This window comes from Hyperolius riggenbachi, chromosome 11 (assembly GCF_040937935.1).
Source record: "Hyperolius riggenbachi isolate aHypRig1 chromosome 11, aHypRig1.pri, whole genome shotgun sequence".
Lineage (NCBI taxonomy): Eukaryota > Metazoa > Chordata > Amphibia > Anura > Hyperoliidae > Hyperolius > Hyperolius riggenbachi.
The window spans coordinates 223,462,251-223,488,814 of NC_090656.1; the positions used below are offsets into that span (position 1 = coordinate 223,462,251).

Here is a 26,564-nt window from a genome sequence, read left to right on the forward strand (position 1 = left end):
GCTCTTCCTCCAACTCCTTTAAAGAAAATTTACCACAATGCCAGATCACCCTTTTAAACCACAAACCGAGCTCAATCGCAGGTGGTTAATAGATCACCAAACAGATCTTATCATAGTGATTTATCCAGTGCATCATGGCCGCCGATAGGGCATAACACGGGGCCTGGTGTATGGGGCTGATTGTGTCTGGGGCCTGGAAAACAGCTCCATGTATACACAGCTCCCCCCCCCCCCCCCCCACTGTGTCTGAGTTATTGGGAGGAACGGAGGGGGCGGATATTGGGAGCCTCCTTCCAGATTGATGTGCCACTCTTCCCCCCCCCCCTCCCCTCCGGTCACATGTACTGTGGTCCGGTAGAAATTGTTTTAGGTTTACAAGAAAATGGCTACCAGAGTCCGCATTTGTGGACATGTTTTTCTCTAGCGGCCATTTTATTGCAGTACCATAGTAATTTCTACGGACTTCAGTGCATGCAAGAGGAGGTAGAAGCAGAGTGGTGATGGTGTGTGGCACACCAAGTTTAAAGGGGGCCCTGCTCTCTGCCCCCTCTCACAACAACTCAATCTTGGACTGGTTCTGCAGGGGTAGCAGTAGAATTCCCCCCCCCCCCCCCAGTCTGAGACTTCTTCAACACAGCCGTCATCAGACAGTAGAGATGGCCCGAACGGTTCGCCGGCAAACTTATTCACGCGAACATCGGGGGTTCGCGTTCGCGGCGAACCGCAAACTTTATGGCAGTTCGACCCACCCCCTATACTACATCAGTGGGCTAAACTTTGACCATCTACATCACAGTCAGCAGACACATGGCAGCCAATCAGGCTGCACTCCCTCCTGGAGCTCATCCCCCCCCCCCCCCCTTATATAAGGCAGCAGCGTAGGCCATGTTCTCACTCTGTGTGCTGCTGTATTAGTGCGAGAAGGGAGAGACATTGGAGAGATAGATAAAGCGATAATTAGGAGGTCTGCTTGCTTGCTCCTTGCAGATATTTGTTGCTGAAAAGCACCCCAAAACAGCTCTTTTGAGAGCTAATGTTCTTGTGGTGATTTTTTTTTGTGTGGCCCTCCCGGCAGGTCTGTTCGAGGTCGTGCTGACGTGATTTTGTGCGGCCCTCGACCAAAGTACAATGTTTAGAAGAAGGCACGTGCCATCAACCCCCAATATTGTCAGGACGTAGTTGACTATTTAACACAGAACACCTCATCTTTCTCTGACCTGTGTCAATTCCCCTTCGTGATCGTTACCTTGCCGTGGTGAAGGGGTTGCATATCACAATGAAGCAATGACCGGCTATTTGAGTGTGCTGGGGGGGGGGGGGCACACCACACCACACCACACCTGACCCAAGATAATAAGGTCGTTGCTTCATTGTGGACAGACCAAATTCGATCAGCTGGACAGTTGTTGTTCTCTCATTGAGCTACCTCAGCCCGACCATATGGGCTTGAAAACCGCCATGGCCTGCACTCTCGCCAACGTGCTCACCAGCAGGGCCATCACTAAACAAACAGCTGTTTGCGGTGCGTTACACAGTGAGTTTGGTGTATCAGTGTGAAGCATTACTCTAATTACACTACCTGATCCTTGTATACACACACACAAGATGTTTTCAATCACTTTAGGCCTCCCATTTAGGAATGCAATGTGATTTCTGCCCTTTAGGGATTATAACCCTGCTGTGTGTCAAATCCGTAATTTTCCCGGGGACTTTTCGTCTGTATCCCCCCCTCCATGTGTTAGACACCTTGAAACCACTTTTCCATCACTTTTTTGGCCAGAAACAGTGTTTGTAGTTTTGGAAGTTCGCCTGCCCATTGAAGTCTATGGCGGTTCGCGAACCGAAAATCGGAGGTTCGCGACATCTCTATCAGACATTGTTTGACTTCAGGGTGAAGAGTTGTTCGTAAGAGATTAGTGTACTATTACTAATACGATCTCTTGCTTTATCTATTTGCTCTTCCTCTCTGCCCAGCCCACACTCTCTAAAAAGGACAGGAGTGTAGAGCAGAGAGTATGGCATAGTCATGTCACTGTCCTCAGGAGCTCACAATCTAATCCTACCTTAATAATATGGTAGGGTATTATGCTGGGAATACACGTTTTGTTTTTGCCTTCGTTTAAACCTTCGTTTCGATTGTGCCTTTTGTCCTTTTCGATCCCGAAATAATCGATCGTACGGTTAATATCACCAACCACGGTTTCGGTTTTTTTTCGATTCTGATGGTTTCGTTTTTTCCAATGATCGAAGGCTGAAAAGAAACGAAACTTAGTACAGGGACGGACGGCATAAACGAATATATAATCGATCTGAACAGCCATCAAGCCTACCAATGGCTCGATTAGATGGATAAAGAGAGATAATATCAAACATGTTCGATCACTAGTCGTTCGTTTTTGGGGTCTATTAATTGAAACTATAATGAGATTATGACTATTTTCACATACGTTTTCAACACTCGATTCGTTTACCGAACGAATCGAAGGCTAAAACGAAGGCAAAAACGAAACGTGTATTCCCAGCATTAGACTATGACTATGGTAGGATTAGATTGTGAGATCCTCAGAGGACAGTCAGTGACATGACTATGTACTCTGTACAGTGCTGCAGAAGATGTCAGTGCTATATAATAATATGGCAGAATATTAGACATGACTATGTATTTATATATAGCAGCGTCCTCTTCTGACGCACTTTATAGAGTACGTAGAAGAGGACACAAGCAACAGAAGGGGACACAGGAGCACACAATCGGGGGAATATGGAGACATGGGGGACACCATTTGAGGGAGAACATGTTCAAGACGCTCCTGGAACATGGATGTATCAGGTTTAGTATATATATATTTTATTTTGCCTGGTTTTTGCTTTCTAAACCTTGAAGCATCGTACATGGCGGCAAATTCGGTAATCATAAATGTGTCTGGTGTAATGAATCTTATCTGTCACCCTGGCTCTATTTTGGTACATTGCCAGGGAGAGGGAAGTTTATCTCCCTTCCCACATTCCTGCTCCTCACTGATTGGCTGAGGGCAGTTCAGTAAGACAGGATTAAAAGTGAAATGCACCTCACCCTTCTGCACAAGCTGCTAAAATACATCTATGCTGTGCTCATGTGTTTACAAAGCAAGATGTATTTGACAGTCCAGTTTTAGTACAGAGCTCAGTGGGGAGGAGGGCAGGCAATGCATACACCATTTCAGGCAGGAGAAAAAAAAGAGTATGGGAGGAAATGAGACCAAGATTGGCTTCAGAGGCAGTAAAGAGGGAAAATGTCTGGAACCGTTTTCTTTATTTACTATGTAAAATTCACTAGAATCAAAACATGGACAGTACAATACATGTTTTATGTAAGTAGAACAAGTATTTATCTACTTTATGTATGTTTTTTCTTTTTTATGGGATAGTATGGCTGCCCTGCGGCTTTAAGAAAAGCGCATCTACTGTATTATGTCTGTGGAATTCTGTACCTACTGACAGATGATTTCATTGTCTTGCAGCAGCGTTGTCCAGCCCGGTGTACCGCTACCAGGTTACCTACACTCCCTCCCGGTCAGCCATACCCCAGAACCTCTTCTCCTATCCCAGCTGGTTTGCCTTCCACATGTTGGACACGCTGGGCTTCTTCGGGACGCTGGACTACTCGCTGGGGGAGACCACCGAAGCCGACCGTGACTTCCAGAGGCTGATGAGGAAGTACTTCTTACATTTTGCAAAAGAAGGTAAGAAGCAGCGGCCTGGGTGGGGGAGGGGTATGGTTGGCGTTCTGTCTCTGATGTGCGTGACATCACACAGAGGGCGGAGGAGTGGTGCAAACAATGATGCCAAACTGTCAACATAAAATCTGCCATACATGGAAACTGTTTCATTCTTACAGAAAATATTTTAAGCACATTTGCTAGGAATCCCTACAGAGTCCTATTGCTGCTGTACAGCGATCCCCCAGCAAAACCATTGAAATTTGCCCGAGTGTCCTTTTGGTCATCCAACGGTCAGTGTACTGAGCCCCACGAGCAGAGCCTGATCAACAAGGCAACCCTAGGCAGCTGCCTAGGGCGTAGAGAAAGTCTAAGGGATACTGCCCCCAACAAATCTTAGTTAAAAAGTCAAGTAATCATCAGCAGTTTGCAAACACTGCTATCTTGCCTAGGGCTCGTTTCCATCAAAGCGCAGAGCAAAGTGCAGCAAACCATATGCGGCAATTCAGCGATGAATCGCCGCACATGAATGGAAACATCAGACAGTGCCGTCTATACACTGTCTTATGTCCCTGCGATAGTGTTTCCATAAGTACGCTATTTGGAAACGAACCCTTACCTTAATCTTTTTCTGCCCACACAGAAAGACTAGCGGCAAATTCACTGTTATTGTCAGGGTTATACGTACAGCTGCAATACCAATGGGTAAAGATGCATTTCATTTAAAGAGCAACTGTTACGAAAATCTTAAAATGTAAAACACATAAAAATAAGATCAGTTATTTATGGTGCTGCGCCCAATTCTAAATATTGCAGCGGAGTCTGACATATTGGGTATCCCAATCCCAAAAGAGGCAAAAAATTCATACAAAAATATCAGACTGCGTTAAAAAAATCTCCTTTATAAAATATAAGAGTTCCTATACGGATAATGGTGCTTAGCACTTAAATACATGCCTATAATAAAAATCTCATTGGATCCTCACAAAACTGATTCTGCAAATGTGTAGACTAATATACTAAAAAGTCCAAGGATTCATGTCCGTCAGAAATTGTTAGTGACACATATCAAAAACAGCAGGCTTGATGAAAAACTGTAACAGTGGAATATAGATTCTTCATAGAAATTATTTAGATTATATTGATTGAGTGCATGACCTAGGAATCAAGTCCCATTCGCAATAAGTTCATCCTAGCCCACACTTTGATAGTATAAAGATTCCTTCACAGCCTATTTTCTACTGTTTTTAGTATCTAATGACTTGCTTTATAGTATCTTATATTCTGGAGGCCAGAGATAAAGTTAGAAGCATCAATAGACACGCTGTTAGAAGAAAAGGTTCATGTAGCCAATCAGGAGGAACAACAACCACATTTAATATTAAATTACTGTACCCAAGCAAATAAAATGAGAAAAGTGATTGGGAAATATTGGAATATTCTTAGGGAGGATCCGATCTGGACTCCCTTATTGCCACAGCACCCGGCAATTATCTTCAAGAAATCGAGGAATTTAGGAAATATATTGTCACCAACAGTCAAGGAACAGCAGACGAAAGCACGAAAAGTGGGTTATTTCAAAAAATGTGGGTTCTGTAGAGCCTGTAAAGAATCTGGCTTACCAGTAGAATGAACACATGAAATAACATCTACGTCTAACAGGGAGAGCTTTCGCATTCAGGAAATAACAAATTGTGACACTATGGGTGTGATCTATGCTCTTACGTGTCCATATCGTAAACAATATGTGGGCAGGACCAAACGCCCACTTAGGGAGAGATTGGGAGAACATTGTGCTAATATTGCTAAAGGAAATAAAAAACATCCCCTCTCAGCACATTACCAGCTAGAACACAATTGTTCCTTTAGGTTCAAAGTTTTGTGCGATTGCACGAGTAAAAAAATCTTGGAGGAGAGGTGGTGATTATTTGAAAGAAATGTCCAAACAGGAGACTTTGTGGATATTTAAATTAAATACTGTTACCACATGGACTCAAAGATTTAGAATTCTATGCCTTTTAGCAACTGGTATGCATTTGGGAACAGTTGCTTACTTTAACATCCGTTGCCGCATAAGGAACTATAAGGAATCATTTAAAAATTGACAGCAACAAGTGAAAGCGGTTTACCCAGCACTTTGGACATGTACTAACGAAGTCGCCAGGATCGTGAGTTAAACATCCAGGGGTACCCCTGTCATTTAAACAGTACATGTTGTCAATGACGCTAATGTGCTAAAGCTATACATCTGCATTATATCCATGCGGTAAGGAATAGGGGAGATTGTAGTGGATCAAGCATACAAGCTTTTAAATTTACAGGGCATCGGCTCTGGGACATTTGCCTACTGTTTCAACTCTTAATAAGAGACTATAAAGCAAGTCATTAGACACTAGAAACAGTAGAAAATAGGCTGTGAAGGAATCTTTATACTATCAAAGTGTGGGCTAGGATGAACTTCTTGCGAATGGGACTTGAATCCTAGGTCATGCACTCAATCAATATAATCTAACTTCTATGAAGAATCTATATTCCACTGTTACAGTTTTTCATCAAGCCTGCTGTTATTGATATGTGTCACTAACAATTTCTGACGGACATTAATCCTTGGACTTTTTAGTATATTAGTCTACACATTTGCAGAATCAGTTTTGTGAGGATCCAATGAGATTTTTATTATAGGCATGTATTTTAGTGCTAAGCACCATTATCCGCATAGGAACTTTTATAATTTTTATATTTTATAAATAAAGGAGATTTTTTTTAAGCGCATTATTTTTGTATGAACATAGACAAATAAGAAGTACATTTCTCCCAGAGTAAAATGAGCCATGAATTACTTTTCTCCTATGTTGCTGTCACTTACAGTAGGTAGTAGAAATCTGATATTACCAACAGGTTTTGGGCTAGGCCATCTCTTCATGGGGATTCTCAGCATGGCCTTTATTCTTTATAAAGACATTCCCTGAAAATGATTAAAACAAAGATGCTGGCCAGCCTCCCTGCTCGCTGCACACTATTTTGGCAGTTGGACGGAACTGCTGCCATTCACTAAGTGCTTTTATAATTAAAGAAAACCCTGAGAACCCCCCTATGAGAAGATGGGCTAGTCCAAAATCTCTCTGTAATGTCAAATTTCTACTACCTACTGTCAGGGCCAGCGCTACAATGCAGGCAAGGGGGGCGATTGCCCAAGAGTCCATAGGGGTCCCCAGGCAAGTTGATTTAGTCAGCCAGCAGCCGCAGGTATGCAGCATGTGTTGTGCGGGTGAAGGAGGTTAGGCAGCAGCAGGCAAGGAAAGGAGGCTGGAGCTCCCCAAAGGCTCTCCCCCCCCCCCCCCCAATATGTTGTGCGGTGGGCAGCGCAACAGAGGGGCTCCGAGGTTAATACTCGCCTGTCAGCGTTGTCGGGAAGTCCAGAAAGTCTTCTCCACTTCATTCAGTCACTGCATCTCCTCTCTCCTGCCCTCTAGTAGTGCCTCTCAGTACTGCACTACTGGAGGAGTCAGAGAAGAGACGCTGTGGCTGTGTGAAGAGGAGAAGACTCTCTCAACTTCCCGACAACGCTGACAGGTGAGTAGTACCCTCAGTCTTTCTGTTGTGATGCCCACCATACTGCATATGGAGGGAGGCAACTTAATCCTGGGGGACACATCTAGCTTTTTATATTGGGGTAAAGGGGACTACCTAATAGTGAGGGGGCACATCTGGCTACCTCTACTGGAGGGGGAGGCTACCTATTTATGGGGGGCACATCTAGCTATCTGTTCTGGGAGGGGGGGCTACCTAATCATGAGGGACACTTCTGGCCATCTATACTAGGGGAGACTACCTAAGACTGGGGAGCACAGCTGGCCATTCAGTCTGATGGAGACAGGGTGGGGGGTCAATCAGTGGTTGGGGAAGGGGGTCAATGGGCCCCCAAGTTACTTTTCCCCCGGGGCCTCATTGAAGCTGGAACTGGCCCTGCCTACTGTAAGTGACAGCAACCTAGGAGAAAAGTAATGTGGCTGGATAGTGTACTGGTTAAGGGCTCTGCCTTTGACATGGGAGACCAGGGTTCAAATCTTGGCTAGGTCAAGTACCTATTCAGTAAGGAGTTCAAGGCAAGACTCCCTAACACTGCAGGGTGGCCTCTTGAGTGCGTCCCAGTGGCTGCAGCTCGAGCGCTTTGAGTCTGACAGGAGAAAAGCGCTATACAAATGTTCGGATTATTATTCGGGATTATAATGTATGGCTCATTTTACTCTGGGAAAAATGTACTTAGTTATACGTGGTTTAAATTTTCACGACAGTTCCTTTTTAACCACTTGAGGACCGTGGGCTTTACCCCCCTTAAGGACCAGGCACTTTTTTTCCATTCAGACCACTGCAGCTTTCACGGTTTATTGCTCGCTCATACAACCTACCACCTAAATTAATTTTGGCTCCTTTTCTTGTTAATAATAAAGCTTTCTTTTGGTGCTATTTGATTGCTGCTGCGATTTTTACATTTTATTATATTCATCAAAAAAGACATGAATTGTCAAAAAAAGATTTTTTTTAACTTTCTGTGCTGACATTTTTCAAATAAAGTAAAATTTCTGTATACATGCAGCGCAAAAAATGTGGACAAACATGTTTTTGATTAAAAAAAAAACATTCAGCCTATATTTATTGGTTTGGGTAAAAGTTATGGCGTTTACAAACTATGGTGCAAAAAGTGAATTTTCCCATTTTCCAGCATCTCTGACTTTTCTGACCACCTGACATGTTTCATGAGGGGCTAGAATTCATAAATACCCCCCCAAATGACCCCATTTTGGAAAGAAGTCATTCCGAAGTTTTCACCGAGGCATAGTGAGTTCATAGAAGATATTATTTTTTGTCACAAGTAAGCGGAAAATGACACTTTGTGACAAAAAAAAAAAGTTTCCATTTCTTCTAACTTGCGACAAAAAAAAATGAAATCTGCCACGGACTCACTATGCTCCTCTCTGAATACCTTGAAGTGTCTACTTTCCAAAATGGGGTCATTTGTGGGGTGTGTTTAGTGTCCTGACATTTTGGGGGGTGCTAAAGTGTAAGCACCCCTGTAAAGCCTAAAGGTGCTCATTGGACTTTGGGCCCATTAGCGCAGTTAGGCTGCAAAAAAAGTGCCACACATGTGGTATTGCCGTACTCAGGAGAAGTAGTATAATGTGTTTTGGGGTGTATTTTTACACATACCCATGCTGGGTGGGAGAAATATCTCTGTAAATGACAATTGTTTGATTTTTTTTTTACACACAATTGTCCATTTACAGAGAGATTTCTCCCACTCAGCATGAGTATGTGTAAAAATACACCCCAAAACACATTATACTACTTCTCCTGAGTACGGCAATACCACGTGTGGCACCTTTTTGCACCCTAACTGCGCTAAGGGGCCCAAAGTCCAATGAGTACCTTTAGGATGTCACAGGTCATTTTTGTTTCAAGACTACTCCTCACGGTTTAGGGCCCCTAAAATGCCAGGGCAGTATAGGAACCCCACTAATGACCCCATTTTAGAAAGAAGGCACCCCAAGGTATTCCGTTAGGTGTATGGTGAGTTCATAGAATATTTCATTTTTTGTCACAAGTTAGCGGAAATTGATTTTAATAGTTTTTTTCAAAGTGTCATTTTCCGCTAACTTGTGACAAAAAATAAAATCTTCTATGAACTCACCATACTCCTAACGGAATACCTTGGGGTGCCTTCTTTCTAAAATGGGGTCATTAGTGGGGTTCCTATACTGCCCTGGCATTTTAGGGGCCCTAAACCGTGAGGAGTAGTCTTGAAACAAAAATGACCTGTGAAATCCTAAAGGTACTCATTGGACTTTGGGCCCCTTAGCGTACTTAGGGTGTAAAAATGTGCCACACATGTGGTATCGCCGTACTCAGGAGAAGTAGTATAATGTGTTTTGGGGTGTATTTTTACACATACCCATGCTGGTTGGGAGAAATATCTCTGTAAATGACAATTGTTTTTTGTTTTTTTTTTACACACAATTGTCCATTTACAGAGAGATTTCTCCCACCCAGCATGGGTATGTGTAAAAATACACCACAAAACACATTATACTACTTTTCCTGAGTACGGCGGTACCACATGTGACACTTTTTTGCAGCCTAGGTGCGCTAATGGGCCCAACGTCCTATTCACAGATCATTTTGAGGCATTTGTTTTCTAGACTACTCCTCACGGTTTAGGGCCCCTAAAATGCCAGGGCAGTATAGGAACCCCACAAGTGACCCCATTTTAGAAAGAAGACACCCCAAGGTATTTCGTTAGGTGTATGGCGAGTTCATAGATTTTATTTTTTGTCACAAGTTAGTGAAAAATGACACTTTGTGAAAAAAAAACGATAAAAATCAATTTCCGCTAACTTTTGACAAAAAATAAAATCTTCTATGAACTCGTCATATACCTAACAGAATACATTGGGGTGTCTTTTTTCTAAAATGGGGTCACTTTGTGGGGTTCCTAAACCGCCCTGGCATTTTACGGGCCCAAAACCGTGAGTAGTCTATAAACCAAATGTCTCAAAATGACTGTTCAGGGGTATAAGCATCTGCAAATTTTGATGACAGGTGGTCTATGAGGGGGTGAATTTTGTGGAACTGGTCATAAGCAGGGTGGCCTTTTAGATGACAGGTTGTATTGGGCCTGATCTGATGGATAGGAGTGCTAGGGGGTGACAGGAGGTGATTGATGGGTGTCTCAGGGGGTGGTTAGAGGGGAAAATAGATGCAATCAATGCACTGGGGAGGTGATCGAAAGGGGGTCTGAGGGTTAGGCCGAGTGATCAGGAGCTCACACGGGGCAAATTAGGGCCTGATCTGATGGGTAGGTGTGCTAGGGGGTGACAGGAGGTGATTGATGGGTGTCTCAAGGTGTGATTAGAGGGGGGAATAGATGCAAGCAATGCACTGGCGAGGTGATCAGGGCTGGGGTCTGAGGGTGTTCTGAGGGTGTGGGCAGGTAATTGAGTGCCATAGGGGCAGATAGGGGTCTAATCTGATAGGTAGCAGTGACAGGGGGTGATTGATGGGTAATTAGTGGGTGTTTTAGGGTAGAGAACAGATGTAAACACTGCACTTGGTAGGTGATTTGATGTCGGATCTGCGGGCGATCTATTGGTGTGGGTGGGTAATCAGATTGCCCGCAAGGGGCAGGTTAGGGGCTGATTGATGGGTGGCAGTGACAGGGGGTGATTGAGAGGTGCTGTGGGCGATCTGGGGCAGGGGGGGGGGGGGGGAATCAGTGTGCTTGGGTGCGACATAGGGTGGCTGCAGCCTGCCCTGGTGGTCCCTCGGACACTGGGACCACCAGGGCAGGAGGCAGCCTGTATAATAAACTTTGTAAACATTACAAAGTGTATTATACACTTTGTATGCGGCGATCCGGGTGGTAGTAACCCGCCGGCGCTTCCGAACGGCCGGTGGGTTACAGCGCGAGGTGGGCTGAGCCAGTCCCCGGCGGCCGATCGCGTCACGAATGACGCGATCGCGCCGCCCATGCCCCTACAAGGACCGCCGCCATTTGTCAATACGGCGGTCCTTGCGGGGTCCACTTCCCGGCCGCCAATTGTCTATACGGCGGTCGGGAAGTGGTTAAAGGTAACCTAAAATGAAAATAAGTGTTTCACTTACCTAGGGCTTCTGCCAGCCCCCTGCAGCTGTCCTGTGCCCGCAGTGGTACTCGACGATCCTACGGTCCCCAGCCACGGCTTAGTTTTATTTTTCGCCTGACTGAGCCAGTTGATGGCCACTGCGTTCTTGTTCTCACTCCCTTTGCTGGGAGTTTCCCGTGCGATTGTGTGATTTTCTTGTACTGTGCCTGTGCAGACGGGAGCACGAATGAGGATGCATGCGGCCAGCGACTTGCAAGTCAACAAAAACGAAACTTAGCCGTGGCGGGGGACCAGAAGATCTGTGGAAGCACAGGACAGCTGCAGGGAGCTGGCAGAAGCCCCTAAGTGATTTTTTTTTTTTTTTTTTAAAGTCATTTCAGGTTTCCTTTAACCACATTTATAATTCACCAACTTTCTGTTTTATCTCCATTAACCACTTTGCATCCAGACTTTGTTTTCCCCTTATGCACCAGAGCTGTTTTGACGCTTTAGCTATGTCCCTGTTTAATCAGCAATAACTTTATCCCTACTCACTACACCTAAATGATCTATATATCATTTGTTTCAAGACAAAACTAGGCTTTCAATAGGGGGTATTTAGTCCAAAGAAATGTTTTGTTTTCTAGGCATTTTAATGGTAAAAAGAGGAAAAAAATGCATTATTTCTCAGTCTTTACCAATTCCAGTTTAAAAATAAAAAAGCGCCGCTGTGATAAAAAAAAACATGCTGCCAGTTTTATGTCCCCCTAGTATAGTCAGATGTGTCCCGAGTAGCAGCCCACCCAACCCCCCCCCCCCCCAGCATAGTCAAATGTGCCCCTTGTATGTGCCGCCCCCCAGTATAGACAGTAGCACCCCCAGGATTGGCACCCCTCATTAGTCAGATATGTCCCCAACATAAAATGGTCCCATTATAATCAGATGTGCCCCCCAGGATTAGTGCTCTCCCCCCCATTATAGCCAGATGTGCCCCAGTATTCGGTTATCCCCCCCCCCCCCCCCCCATCAGGCAGCCTACTCTGTGCACAGATCGCCTAATAAATTCAGCAGCAAGCAGCCTCTCACCTAACCTCGTTGCAGTGATGAGCCTGCAGCCCGAGCCTCCGATCCCCGCTCTGAACTCAGCCGCGTATTGCCGAATATCCAAGTCCCGGCTTGATGATGTCATCAAGCCGAGACCCGGGTAACCGGCAATACGCGGCTGACTGCAGAGCGGGGATCGGGCTTCTGGATAGTCGCAGGACCGAGGTAGGTGAGTGAGACTGCTTGCTCGTGTATTTTTTTTTTTAACTATCTCTGCACGGAGGGGGCTGCCTGATGGGGGGGGGGGGGGGGGGCATCTGGCTATAGATTCTTGGGGGGAGGGGAATATGCAAAGGGGGGCATACATATTTACTGGGGGACATCTGAGTAACCAAGGGGAGGGGGGGGTTTACACATTTTGCACATCTGGGCACCTGGGGGGGGGGGCATACCTTAATATTAGGGGCACATTTGGCTATAATGGTGGGCAGCACTAATCCTGGGGGTACATCTGGCTATAAAGAAGGGCACTATTCCTGGGGGTGCATCTGTCAATCTATTGTGGGGGTGGCAAACACAGGGGACTCATCTGGCTATGCTGGGGGGGGGGCTGATATTGGGGACACATCTGGCTATACTGGGGGGGTGGGGTGATGCTGGGGACACATCTGGATATCTATACTGGGGCGACTTTAACTGGTGGCACAGTTTTTATGTCAATCACACTTTTTATTTTTAACCTCCTTGGCGGTCTGATTCTTTCCAGATTTTAGGGTCTAAAAGCGGTGCAATTTTTTTCCACTCTTTCAGACCCTAAAACCTGAAAAAAATCATTCTGGCAGGGAGATCTGCAGCAAAAAAAAAAAAAAAAAAAAAATGTACCTTCCTGGGCTCCTGTGCTGCAGTTTTCTCTTTGCCCACAAGATGGCGCTAATATACATATAAACGAACTTCTCTATATTTCTCTAATATAGAGAAGTTCGTTTTTAATATTAGCCCCGCCCCCGATGACGTCACGCTGCCACCACTGCTCTGCAGCCACCACCACGGCTCCGCTGCTCCAACTGGCTGCCGGGTCCCCGGAAGAATAGCGGGGACATGGGGGATCCCGGCGGCCAGGGAGAGAAGCGGGAGTCCCGCTGAGCAGCGAGATCGCGCGCGGGACTCCACAACTACAAGTAAAGCTCTGCAATGCCTACCCCGACCTGAACTCGGGATCACCGCTAATAGCTTATTTTTTCTACCCCGAGCTCAAGTCGGGAAAACCGGCAAGGAGGTCAAACAGAAATTGGTCAAAATTGAGAAATAGTGCATTTTTTTTATTTTTCCCCCTTTTTCCCATTAACATGCATAGAGAGGAACATTTTACTTGGGACCAAATACCCCCCAATGAAAGCTTAGTTTGTCTTGAAAAAAAAAGATATATAGATCATTTAAGTAGCACGAGTACAGATGAAGTTATTGGTGATTAAACAGGGAATCCGCTAAAGCGTCAAAACTGCTCTGGTCAATAAGGGGAAAACAAGGTCTGGATGCGAAGTGGTTAAACAATACCAGTTGCTTTGCAGTCCTGCTGATCTCTAAGGGCTCGTCTCCACTAGTGCGGCGTGCGTCTCGCAGACGCACACCGCACTGAGCCGGTGGGCGGGATCGCAGGCGAATCCCATGAACCGTGCCATGCACGACTATGGGATTCGCAGCCTCCGTGGCGAAATCTGCGGGGGGTTCCGGGCGAATCGCTCCCGCAAGCGATTCCGCCGCAGCGCCGTCATCCCCTATGGCAGAGTTTCCCCGTGCGAATGATGTGTGGGGAAACTCTGCAGAATTGCCGTCGAAACCGCCCTAGTGGAAACGGGCCCTTAGGCTGCAGTAGTGGCTGAATCACACACTTGGAACATGCTTGCATCTAATCCAGTCTGACTTCAGTCAGAGCACCTGATCTGCATGCTTGTTCAGCAGCTATGGCTAAAAGCATTGAGGCTTGTTCATATTATGAGTGCTTTTGTTTAAGCACTGTCGATTTTTAAAAGCGATTGTGTAATGTTGCTCTATGCGAGTTCTCACATGAGCGATGAGCTTTCTTTCTGAGCAGAAACGCGGGTCCTGCACCATTTCCTGAGCGTTAGTGCTTTAATACAAGGTGCTCTAAAAAGAGCTTTGAAAAGCGATTTTTTTGTGAGTGCTTTTGCTCACAATGTATATTAGATACATTCAGTTCCAGGTCAAAGAGTTCACTTCCTAATTATCTTCAGGAAGAAAAACTCTAATCGCCTAACAAAAGCGCTTGGAAATGCGCTTCTAAAAACTGCAAATCGCTCTGAAAGCGCAAGGAAGTGCTAAGCGCTTGCGATTTATAACGTGATCAAGGCCTCAGAGACACAGATCAGCAGGAGCGTCAGGCAACTGGTATTATTTAAAAAGGAAAAAAAAAAATCCATATCCTTCTGTTTAGGTTCGCTGTAAGTGCATCCTGTGACAGGTTTTGGCATATGCATGCAAGCGTGCGCACACAGCAATAGGCTATGAAATAACGCATGCATCATAACACGTGTCACGCGACAGGCTTATGTCATTTTATATAAACACAAATTCTTCTTGTTGAAATCAAAGTCCGTCAGGTTATGATGCATTGCGTGATTTGCGCAGGCAATGGAGTAAACGTCACCCTCGTCAGAGTATGCCACAGCTGGTTTTGGTGAACAGGTTGAAGGATGTGGGTTCCTCTTATATAAACACGTGTTGGTTTTTTTGTTGGCTGTGCAGGTAGAATGCCCGCCGAGTGGCCCGAATACCCGACCGGCACGGCGCTATTGTCTACAGAACTGACAGTGGAGAAGGACTATCGCTCTGATCAGTGTGCTTTGTGGGAGAAGAACAACATGTTCCAGTATGCCTGGATGAACTGAGGAGAGCTCAGATCTCATCTGCCCCTTCTAGTAGCCAGTTCACAGCTTCTGGCTCCATAATCTGTGTGCTGCCTATTACCTGAGGACTTTTACCATCCTGAGCGGAACTTGGCTGCACCTCATAACTCCTCCCCCAGATGGAAGTCGGCCTGTAGTTATGAACAGGCGCTACAACTCTATTCTGCGCTGAAAAGATTGGTAAGAAACTGTGCAGTTCACAGAATGAGCCAAATCTGAATGTCTTGTATTCAGAGCACCACTAAACGCAAAACTGCAGAAGGCGACTACTCAAAATAAATATTTAGATTAACCACTTTAGTGCCGGCAGTCTCTGGCCCCTTAAAACGGGGCTGTAGTGAAAACATAATTTTTACAATAATTGTCAGTGATTGCCCATTATAAAATCTTTCCTCTCTGATTTACAATCTAAAAGGTAAGGCCCGGTTCACACCTGCGTTTCGAGTCAAAAGGATCCGGTCTCCGCTTCACCGGATCCGGATGGCTCAGTCCATGGCCTGGTTCACATAGTGAAAACGGATCTGATCAATGATTGATCGGATCAGTTTTCACTCAGCAAATACATACCTTATCTTCATAGGCAGCTGGCGGTAGAGGCTTCCTCTTCTTCCACTGTGACTACACAGCGCGTCATGTGACTAGTCACATGACGTGGAAGACAGAAGCCTCTACCACCGGCTGCTACAGAAGATTGGGTATATATAAACCCTCCCTCACCCTCCCGTCCGGCTGCTGCACCCACCAGCACTAGATTTGAGTCGGCCCATGCCCCCATCACCATGGAACAGTCCGTTACTTCACTAGTGTGAAGAAACGTTCTGTTTTCCATTGCCCCAATGCTGCAGCATTTTTTTGTCCGGATCCGTTCCTCTAGGCAGAATGGTCTAGAAAATTAGGGCCTGCAGCAATTTTTAGATCTGGGGACTGGAACGTATCTGTACCAACGGACGCATGTGAATGGATCCATAGGTTAAAATTGGAACCTTTCACATCCATTCCGTTTGTACAGTATACTTTCTGGAAAAACCGCTAATGTGAAGCAGGCCTAACATTGTTGGTGACAGCATTAGTTCTGCCAGGTGATCTGTACAGAATGTTCGCTACTGAGAGTTTTATGCCCAGAGGGTGATATTTGCTTGTTTGGCAGCTGGAAAAAGATGGTATTTCCCACAATGCAACAAGGTGCATAAACAGCAAAACTGTCAGGACCATGGTCATGACATCACACTGTGGGAGGGGTTTCACCACAATATCAGCCATACAGACACCCCTGATGATCTATGAGAGAAAAGGAAATGATTTCTCATGAGAAAGGGGGTATCAGCTACTGACTGGAATTTTTACCTTTCAGCGCTCCTCCCAGTCATTCGCCAATAACTTTATCACTACTTACAGTATAACACCAAAATGATCTAGATCTTGTTTTTTTTCCCCCACCAAGTAGGCTTTCTTGGGGTGGTACTTTTTTGCTAAGAATTAATTTATTCTATATGCATTTAATGGGAATAATAAAATCATTTTTCAATTTTCAGCCATTATAGTTTTTAAATATAAGTGCTACTGTGGATAAAAAAAAACACTTTGTCCTGGTTAATACAATGTTTAAATTATGTCCCTGGGACAATGTATGGTGACTATTTTATTTAGAAATAAAGGTGTATTTTTTCACTTTTGTGTTTGTTTAAACTATCACTAATTACAAGAAATTATTTGCAAAAATAGTAATATACAGGCAGTCCCCAACTTATGAACAACCTGCCGATAAGAACAGCATAGGAGTAGGAAGTGTGCGGTAGTGAGTCTTGCAATGCTTCCCAAAGGACGCGTGCAAGACGTTTGGAACGCATCGAAGACAACTGACTTATGGGCAAGTAACCCTCTCTCACCCAGCTGCACAGCTGAGGCAATTAAGCCACATTTGAATCCCGAATTCAAGTCCTTAGGGACTCGTGAGCCCAACACTATATGAAAAACACTCGTGTCCCTGAGTGCTTCTGAAGACTGGCAGGTGTGTGCTCATGCAGTATGGAGCCGCTAGTCTACAGAAGCACCTGCGGACATGACTGCCTCAAGGGCTCCTGGAGGCAGTATTTGATCTGCAGACATTGATGTAACACGGACATTGAGAGAGGACTGAGCAGGCTCTACGAGATCCAGAACCTTCCTCTCCATAGGTAAGTATCTGACTTTTTCCTCAAATATTTGCTTTAAAGGAAATAGGAGGTGAAAATGAATTGAGATAAATAATTGTATCTGTCCTCCTTCTCCTAAAAATGACTTTAGATATCCCAGTTTTATTTTTAAATCTACTTAAGGTTTTTTGTTTCATTGTCTCTGCTCAACGACACATTTATTGAAGTATGCCAGAGCTAAAATGTATGACTTCTGTACCTTTATCCCTTTCCTGCTCTTAGAAGCCATTTTCTGCCAGGAAAGTGTTTTATGGCTGCAACTCCTTATCAGTGAGAGTTACACTATAGTCTGACCCAGACCTGACCTGGACAGCCACTGTCACCTGCATACCTGATTTTTAACTCTTCCAGGCAGAGAAAGGAAAAAAGGAACACAGACAAGTATTTGTACAGTGCTAAATGCACCAATAACTATGCTGTCTCAGGTCACCTCGGGTATCCTTTATGCTTCCATCAGTATCTACACCACCACTAAATAACAGGACAGAGAGGATGTTTTGTGGTGCCTCAGTATACTTTATTCGTTCTATCTGGTGAATACTGGATGTGGCATTGAAGGCAGTTTCTGTCCTCCTGGCAGGTCAGAGCACCAAAAGACCTGAAAATAAATACTCATGCAGGCAGTCTTTTTGGCGTCTCATAGGCCATGCCAGAGCCTGCATAGTCTGCGTCCCAATCAAGTCCAGAGGGGGAGGGGCTTAAAATCACAGGAGGTCACACTGGGACAGGAAGGAAAAAGTAACAGGATACAACAGCAGTCACATGACCAGCAGCCTCGTCCAGACAGTAACAGTCAGTTCCAGAATGAGGTTGTTCAGTATTCTCCTCTACAGCACACACTTTTCATACTCACCCAATCTAACAAACACACAGTCTTCAGTAACATAGTATATGTCCTGTGTCATCTCACACTAACACTCAAGCTACAAGTAGTTTCTGGGCATCCCTGGGGGGGGGGGGGGGAAGGGGAGCAGCAAGACCCTCCGGAAGAGGAGGGGGGGAAACAGCTGATGGGAAGAAGCAACAGCAGTAACTGTACAAGAGGAAAAGTTTCCTGTGGTGGTTGAGGAATACTGAAGCGGTCATCTTATAAGGAGGGGTCGCTGCCACCTGCTGGAGGGAAGTGGATCTTTCTCTCCCAGTCTGACCCCTCAATTCCTCCAGCCCTTATCTGGTGGGTGTGCGGGAAAGATGCTACAGGAATAGACTCCCAGTTTCTGCTTTCAGGGTGGCTTAGTAGGAGCTGTATCGGTCCTGCAAAAGGAGGAGAGAGGATACTTAGAAAACGGTTATGGCGTGTAGCAAAACCTCTGTGACACTAACCCAACTCTTAATTGGTCAGAAGTAGCCGTCCCCCCACCTCATGCAAAGTAGCACAAGGGGAGGAGAATAGTAACACCTCCTCTCTTAGCTCCACCAAAGATCTTCCATCTTCTACAGTCTCCGCCTGTTTGACTCCAGCGCAGTCTCTCTTCCCGTACCCTGCGGGCAGGACATGTGACAAGATATGGCACTGTAATCATGCAGACGGGGATGCCGTGAAGCAGGTGGATTGTTGGTGGAACCAGGGGGTGGGGAGCTCGCCCCCTCACTGCACCAGCCCCCCTACCTTGGTTACAGGCCCCATAGCAGCTGCTGTGGCTGCTATGGTGATCGCTACACCACTGCAGCACTGAATTCTTTTTCTATTTAACACTCTGTTCCAAAAAGGTGATACTTCATTGACAATAACATGATGGCTTTTAGAATACCAAAACTCCCGACTTTGGGCCGAGCTAGCCGTTAATTGCAGGAAAATTTGCCACATAAGTACCGCTGTCATCCAATGGAATGATTAATGGGAGCATGGCATAAGGAATACGTATGCTGCCATCTTCATTCCTTTATAAACAATGCCAGTTGCCTGGCTGTCAAACTGAGCTGTTAGCATTAGTTGTGTTTGAGTCACAGCCCTGGAACAAGAATGCAGCCAGTGAAGTCACAACATCTGATCTGCATGCTCATTCTGAGCCAGTGACTTGTATAAGAGGGGTGGCCACTGCACAAATGTCAGGTAACTAGCATTGTTTATTAGGGGAATACAGAGGCTGCCATCTTTATTTTGTAACTTCAGGTTGCATTTAAAGGGCAACTGAAGAGAAAGGTATATGGAGGCTGCCATATTTAGTCTGAAGGTCCAAAAAACCCCTTGAGTTTTTACCTCTTAAGTTTAAGGATGATCGTCTGCGCTAAAACGCTACTATCCTGCGGCAGAACGAGGGTTTTATCACCCCCAAATCTTACGAAAAAAATCCACGACTTTCCTAGTGGTGGATTTTGCTGCCCGGAGAGGCAGAGCTTTCTGCAGTTGCTCTGCCTCTCCTCAATCCACGCTGATCGCCGCCTCTCCCCCACCCCTCCTAGTCTTCATTCACTGAGAGGGGCAGGGAGAGGCAGAGACCCGTGGTGGATTGACGCGAGGAGAGGCAGAGCAACTGCAGAAAGCTCTGCCTCTCCGAGCAGCAAAGTCGTGGATTTTTGCCTTAAGATTTGAGGATGATAAAACCCTTGTTCTACAGCAGGATAGCGGCGTTTTGGCGCAGACTATCATCCTTAAACATAGGAGGTAAAAACTTGGGGGTTTTTTTGTGGCTTCAGAGTCTCTCTTTAAAGAGACTCTGTAACTTCGAAAAGATCCCCTGGGGGGTACTCGCCTCGGGTGGGGGAAGCCTCCGGATCCTAATGAGACTTCCCACGCCGTCCTGCGTCCCACGGGGGTCTCGCTGCAGCCCTCTGAACAGCCGGCGACAGGCCCGATTGTAATTTCAATATTTACCTTTGCTGACTCCAGCGGGGGCGCTGAGGCTGCTTTCTGTTTGGAAATAGACGGAAATACCCGATCTCCGTCGGGTCCGCTCTACTGCGCAGGCGCCGGAGACTTGCGCCTGTGCAGTAGAGCGGACCCGACGGCGATCGGGTATTTCCGCCTACTTCGGAGCCGACAGCCGTCAGAGCGCCTGCGCAGGAGCCAGGAAGGTAAATATTACGTCACGGCTGTACGGAGGGCTGCAGCGAGACCCCCGTGGGACAGAGGATGGCGTGGGAAGCCTCATTAGGATCCTGAGGCTTCCCCCACCCGAGGTGAGTACCCCCCAGGGGATGTTTTGCCGTTACAGTTCCTCTTTAAAGCAGAATATAACCCTGCATTTCAACTTTGCTCTAAAACATTATTTACAGCACATTATATGCAACCAGCATTTTTTTTTTACTAGACTAACATTGGTCAAACCAGTTACTCAATCAGTCATCGCTTGGTTGACCATAGAGGAATTGGCTGGTGTTCACGTGATTTTGATCAACACAATGAATTTTTTGTTTCAGTGGGGGGGGGGGGGGGGGGGGGGAGAATGGAGGCTGCCATATTTATATCCTTTAGAACAATACCAGTTACTTGGCAGCCCAGCTGGTCTATTTGGCTGCAGTCGTGTCTGAATAACACCAGAAATAAGCATGAAGCTAATCTTGTCAGCTCTGACAATGTCAGAAACACCTGATTTGCTGCATGCTTGTTCAGGGTCTATGGCTAAAAGTTTTAGAGGTAGAGGATCAGCAGGACTGCCAGGCAACTGGTATTTCTTAAAGCAGAATATATATATATATATATATATATATATATATATATATATATATATATATATATATATATAATATAAAAATAATTTTTTTTTACTAGACCATATCCCTTTCACTTCAGTTGCCTTTTAAAGGGAACCGGAGGTGAGAGGGATTTTGAGGCAGACATGTTTATTTCCCCCCACTGAAACCAAAAATTGATTGTGTTGATCAAAATCACGTGAACACGAGCCAATTCTTCTATGGTCAACCAAGCGATGACTGATTGAGTAACTGGTTTGACCAGTTATGGGACATTTCCCATGTATCGAGTAGAATGGAACATTATTGATTTTCCCCGATCCAATAAGATAATCAACTGGTCGATCGTTAAAGAGACTTAAGTAAGGTACGGGCAAGTTTATAGCCAAATACGCAGAGATATGAATGCAATAATTACCCCAAGGTGAGAGGGATATGGAAGCTACCATATTAAACAATACCAGTTGCCTGGCTCTCCTGCTGATCCTCTGCCTCTAATACTTTAAGCCATAGACCCTGAACAAGCATGCAGCAGATCAGATGTCTGACAAGATGCTTTTTTCTGGTCTGTGACTTAGACCCCACTGACCAGAAAGATCAGCAGGACTGCCAGGCAACTAGTATTGTTTAAAAGCAAATAAATATGGCAGCTTCCATAGGTCCTGTAGTAGGACAAGTTTCTTAGTTACCTGTAAAGAATTCATTACACCATTTGCCAGGACTGCCATCTTGCCTGCGACAGACTTCACGCCCTGCTTGAAGTGGGTGATGTCAGCGGAGGGCAGGACATTCCCTAGTGTGACTCCGCCTATCGGGAAAAATAGTGCCAGTTTATTTCACATACAAATTGTCTGTTCTCAGTATCTGAAATAAGACAAGTGTCTACACAAGAGATTTTATAATGTAGAATTGCTAAGGGCTGTCCATACTTTGGAATCGCTGGCGATTTAAGCACTAGACTTAAAGGGACACTTAAGTCAAACAAAAAAAATGAGTTTTACTCACCTAGGGCTTCCAATAGCCCCCTGCAGCTGTCCGGTGCCCTCGCTGTCTCCCTCCGATCCTCCTGGCCCCGCCAGCAGCCACTTCCTGTTTCAGTGACAGGAGCTGACAGGCTGTGGATGCGAGTGATTCTTCGCGTTCCCAGACACATTAGCACCGTCTATGCTGCTATATGGTATATGATATATGCTCTAGCAGCATAGATGGCACTATTGTGACCAGGAACGCGAAGAATCACTCGCGTCCCCAGCCTGTCAGCTCCTGTCACCGAAACAGGAAGTGGCTGCCGGCGGGGCCAGGAGGATCAGAGGGAGATGGCGAGGGCACCAGACAGCTGCAGCGGGCTATTGGAAGCCCCATGGTGAGTAAAACTCATTTTTTTTGTTTGACTTATGTGTCCCTTTAAAGAGTAACTGTCAGGCTGCAGAAGCTAATTTAAACCTCTATTCTCCTGTGTTAAACAGTTTAGAAGGAAGCTCAAAAGCCATTAGTGAAGATAAACATTTCAGTTACCTTTGATGTGTGCTTATCAGCAAGTCTGTTATAGACCCATAAAGACGCAAGCCGCAGCTAAACTGCAAAGCATTCTGGGGCCCTCCCCTCGGGCTGCTAATGAGACGTTACAGAAGCTTGTAATCCGTCTAGCTGTGTAGCACTGATAAATCTCGGGGCAGAGTACTCTGCAGGAGTCAGCTATTGTTCCTAGCCACATGGCTCATTAATATTCACTGCACACCGTGTTGTTCAAGAACGAGCTTATCTGTGATCAGGAATCAGGCAGGACATGACGACACATTTGACAGAAAAACATGGAGCCTGCCATGAGCTGTCAGGAGCATCTATCTCTGCATATACAATATACAAATTCTGTGAAGTACAAACGTGGACAGTGAAATGCATATGTAATGTAAGTACAGCCAATCTTTAGCTACTGATATATGTGTTTATTTTCTCTGAGACCCTATACCTAACAGCTCCTCTTTAAGTCTGGTACACACTCTCAATTATGATTGGCCAATCACTTAACAATTTTACCACCTCCATGTTGTATAGGATTAGGAGAAACGGGGGAGCAGGCATGTAGAGGTGGAAGCTGTCCTGATGGCCACCGCTCCCCCCCCCCCCCCCCGGTTCTCCTCTGTCCCTCTCCTTTTGTAGCTAAATGCCCCCAGCAGTCACTTCCGAGTCACCGGAGTCGGGTATCGGTGCGCAACCGCTGCCAGGAGTGCTCTTCGCACAGCATGATAGTGACATCATGTGCTGAGCACTTCCGGCCGTGTGCTGTGTGTGACTGCACACTGATGCCCAACTCCTGCAATCTGGACAAGGCTGCCGGGGAGGCATTTAGCTACAAAAGCAGGGAAACAGAGGGGGGGGGGGGGTGGAGCGGTGGCCATTAGGACAGCTCCCTGTAAATGCCAGCTCCCCCGTTTCTCCTAATCTTTTTGGCTCTGTGACACTCAAGCGAATCCCCCCCCCCCCCCAAAAAAAAAACGCTTATGGTAGAATGAATTGTATGTGTAGTGCAGATAATGAATACCGTGTATATACTCACGCATAAGCCGACCTGCATATAAGCTGAGGTACCCACTTTTCTATCAGAAACCAGGAAAAAGTGATTGACTTGCATATAAGCCCCTTCCCCAGTAGCCCCATGTGTCCTCAGTACAACTCAGTCCCCCTCCCCGTAGCCAGATGTGCCCCAAGGATCATACATGTCTCAAGAAGGCCACTAGATGGCGTCATAGATATGAGACACAGCGATTGCCACACAGGAAGAATCACCGATCATTGCACCGCCGACATGTTGCTTGCACACTCCGCTCCACAAGCCAGGGGACACAGGTAGTCTTGAGCAGTCTTGATGCTTGTCAGGTGATACGCCGGGAGCTGTACACAGAGGAAGCCAGAAAGCCACTGGGAGCTGCAGGAGGTTGTAGAAGACGGCGCCCAGAAGATCGGTAAGTAGTTCTGCTGGTTGCTCAAGCAGCAGGCAAGGGCACGTATCAGGCAATCCCTGTCTGTGCTGGATACCGGGCACTTTGCTTATCCCACCTCAGGTACACAAGTGGCAGATACTGATTGGTTGGTGGATGGGAACCCCTTATCTGTGCCAGGGAATGCTGGAGGACGTACCTGCTGCGTTCACAGAATCCGCATCTCCAAAGAGGTCGGCTGAGCTGATGGCGTTGCTGGAAGAGAGCTGCTGCAGGCGGGAGCGGGCTTCATACTGCGGAGAGACAGCAAGTCATTACCACAGGAGGGCGGTATACCGCTGCCAGTACTACAGGAGGGCAGCGATACCACCAAGACCGCAGCAGAGTAACCACTGCCAATACATATGCAAGTGACGCCACTAGAAGATAGACCCATTACATCAGCTTCACCTATACTGTATTTATGAAGAAGCAATAAATGGATTGATGAGTTTGCTCTCACTGTGCTCTCAGGAGGTAATATTGTCACACAATGGGTTGTATTTAGAAGGATGGAGAAGAGGCTATTGAACAGGAAAATGTTATTTCAGGGGGGAAAAAATACCTATTTTTAGACCGTCACATTTAAAGGACAACTGTAGTGAGAGGAATATGGAGGCTGCCATAAACAATACCAGTTGCCTGGCAGCCCTGCTGGTCTATTTGGCTGCAATAGTGTCTGAATCATACCAGAAACAAGCATGCAGCTAATCTTGTCAGTTCTGACTATGTCAGATACCCCTGATATGCTGCATGCTTGTTCAAGCTCTATAGCTACCAGGCAACTGGTATTGCTTAAAGAAAACCTGTAACAAGAAAAAGTTCCCCTGGAGGATACTCACCTCGGGTGTGCCCATCCGAACAGCAGGGATGTAAATATTTACCTTCCCAGCTCCAGCGCAGGCGCAGTGTCTGCTCTCTGCTCGGAGATAGGCGGAAATAGCCAATCGCTGTAGGTCCACCCTACTGCGCAGGCGTCAGTCTCCTGAGCCTCTACTACTGCGCTTGCGTAGTAGAGTGGACCCGACAGAGATCGTTAATTTCCACCTCTCTCCATGCTGAGAGCCGCAACAGCGCCACCCGCTGGAGCCGGGAAAGTAAATAAATGTAGCTTGTCGATCCAGGATCGTGGGATGCTCCGGGGCAACCAGCGCTGGACTGCCTGCAGCTACAGGGGTGGGGACAGCCTCATTGGGACCCTAAGGCTTCCCCCTCCTAATGTGAGTACCCCCCAGGGGAACTTTTTTTCGTTACAGTCTCTTTAAAAGGAAATAAACATAGCACATATTTCTCGCCATAATAGTCCTTTAAAGAAGTGGCAATCAGTTACAAAAAAACAAAAAAAAACAAAAAGTGTATCTTTCACCATGATCATCAACTTTTTTAATGTAAAAAATCTTTATAGTAGTGCTTAAAAACAGGATTCATTAGACAAAAAGTGTGAATGGTTAAGGTGTCCATTTATTACTCGATTTTACTGTACAATCAACCATTCAATTCGATCATTTTATCAGATCGGGGAAGAATCAATTATGTTCCATTCTGATTGATTGAAATTGGCCAATATCAGGTCAAAATCAACCAATTTACTAATTTGGCCATGGATGAAAAATGTTGGTAGATCGTGAAGGAATCGGCTACTGTTTACATGATTTCTTCAACACAGAATTGATTTTTGGTTTCGGAGGGTGGAGGCTCAACATCGTTCAGCTTAATCAGTGAAGGAGAAATGCATAGGCTCTCGCTTGCAGTACGTGGGCCACTAGTCCACAGCCTTTTCTAATACACCACACTGTAGTTGACCGCCCAATAAAGTTGAGTGTGTAATAGGATTCACCGGAGCCCCATATCGGCCAGGTTGGAGAATTTTTTTTTACGACTTCTACTACCGGCCCCAAAAATTGCTCAGACTCCTTGACTCTGACTCCACAGACCCTGGATAGGACGGAGCAGCCACAGACCACATGACCTTGGCTACAGTCACATGATGCGCTGGAGCATTCAATTACTATTTATACACACATAGATCCTGCCGCCAATGTGTACCGCTTAGATGTAGCTGAGCTGTGATAACAGCAACCTGGAAAGAATAGCAGCCTGGAAACGTGCTGTAAAGGTGAGGCATATTTCCGCTACATTATCACATAACAATGTGCCCAGCCAGGCAGGAAAACCTTCCAGGAAGCGCTCTCTATGCCCGTGTCACCAATATGTCACCAGCTGTCCCCAGCGCCTGCTCAGTGACAACCAGAGAGGCATCAGGGTGAGCCACAGCTGCAATAAGAGTGTCAGCCGTGCAGCGCTAACGCTGATGTACGATGGCCAATAGAGATGCTACAGGACTGGACATCAGGCTGGAGCTCCTGCAATAGTAAATCTATATCCTGATGACCACAACAACCCCCCCATATCCTGACAAAGGATAATATAGCAGCTGGCACAGGAGGTACATTAACCTCCCTGGTGGCCTGATTGT

General features: G+C 45.9%; 2 protein-coding genes across 5 annotated transcripts in view; one reads left to right on the plus strand and one right to left on the minus strand.

The window, feature by feature from the left end:
* Positions 1-16,953, plus strand: part of LOC137538061 (para-nitrobenzyl esterase-like) — a 49,364-nt gene extending 32,411 nt beyond the window's left edge. The window contains exons 8-9 of the mRNA XM_068260026.1: positions 3,501-3,722; positions 15,125-16,953. Coding sequence (XP_068116127.1) covers positions 3,501-3,722; positions 15,125-15,267 — 365 coding nt within the window. The 3' untranslated portion in view covers positions 15,268-16,953. The remainder of the gene's footprint in view (positions 1-3,500; positions 3,723-15,124) is intronic.
* A 1,019-nt stretch (positions 16,954-17,972) lies between these two features.
* The window catches only part of ARFGAP2 (ADP ribosylation factor GTPase activating protein 2), a 59,523-nt gene continuing 50,931 nt past the window's right edge, over positions 17,973-26,564 (minus strand). For all 4 annotated transcript variants that reach the window (XM_068260955.1, XM_068260956.1, XM_068260954.1 and 1 more), the window contains 3 exons: positions 24,249-24,342; positions 21,800-21,918; positions 17,973-18,731 (listed from right to left, as the gene is read on the minus strand). In XM_068260955.1, coding sequence (XP_068117056.1) covers positions 18,711-18,731; positions 21,800-21,918; positions 24,249-24,342 — 234 coding nt within the window. In that variant the 3' untranslated portion in view covers positions 17,973-18,710. The remainder of the gene's footprint in view (positions 18,732-21,799; positions 21,919-24,248; positions 24,343-26,564) is intronic.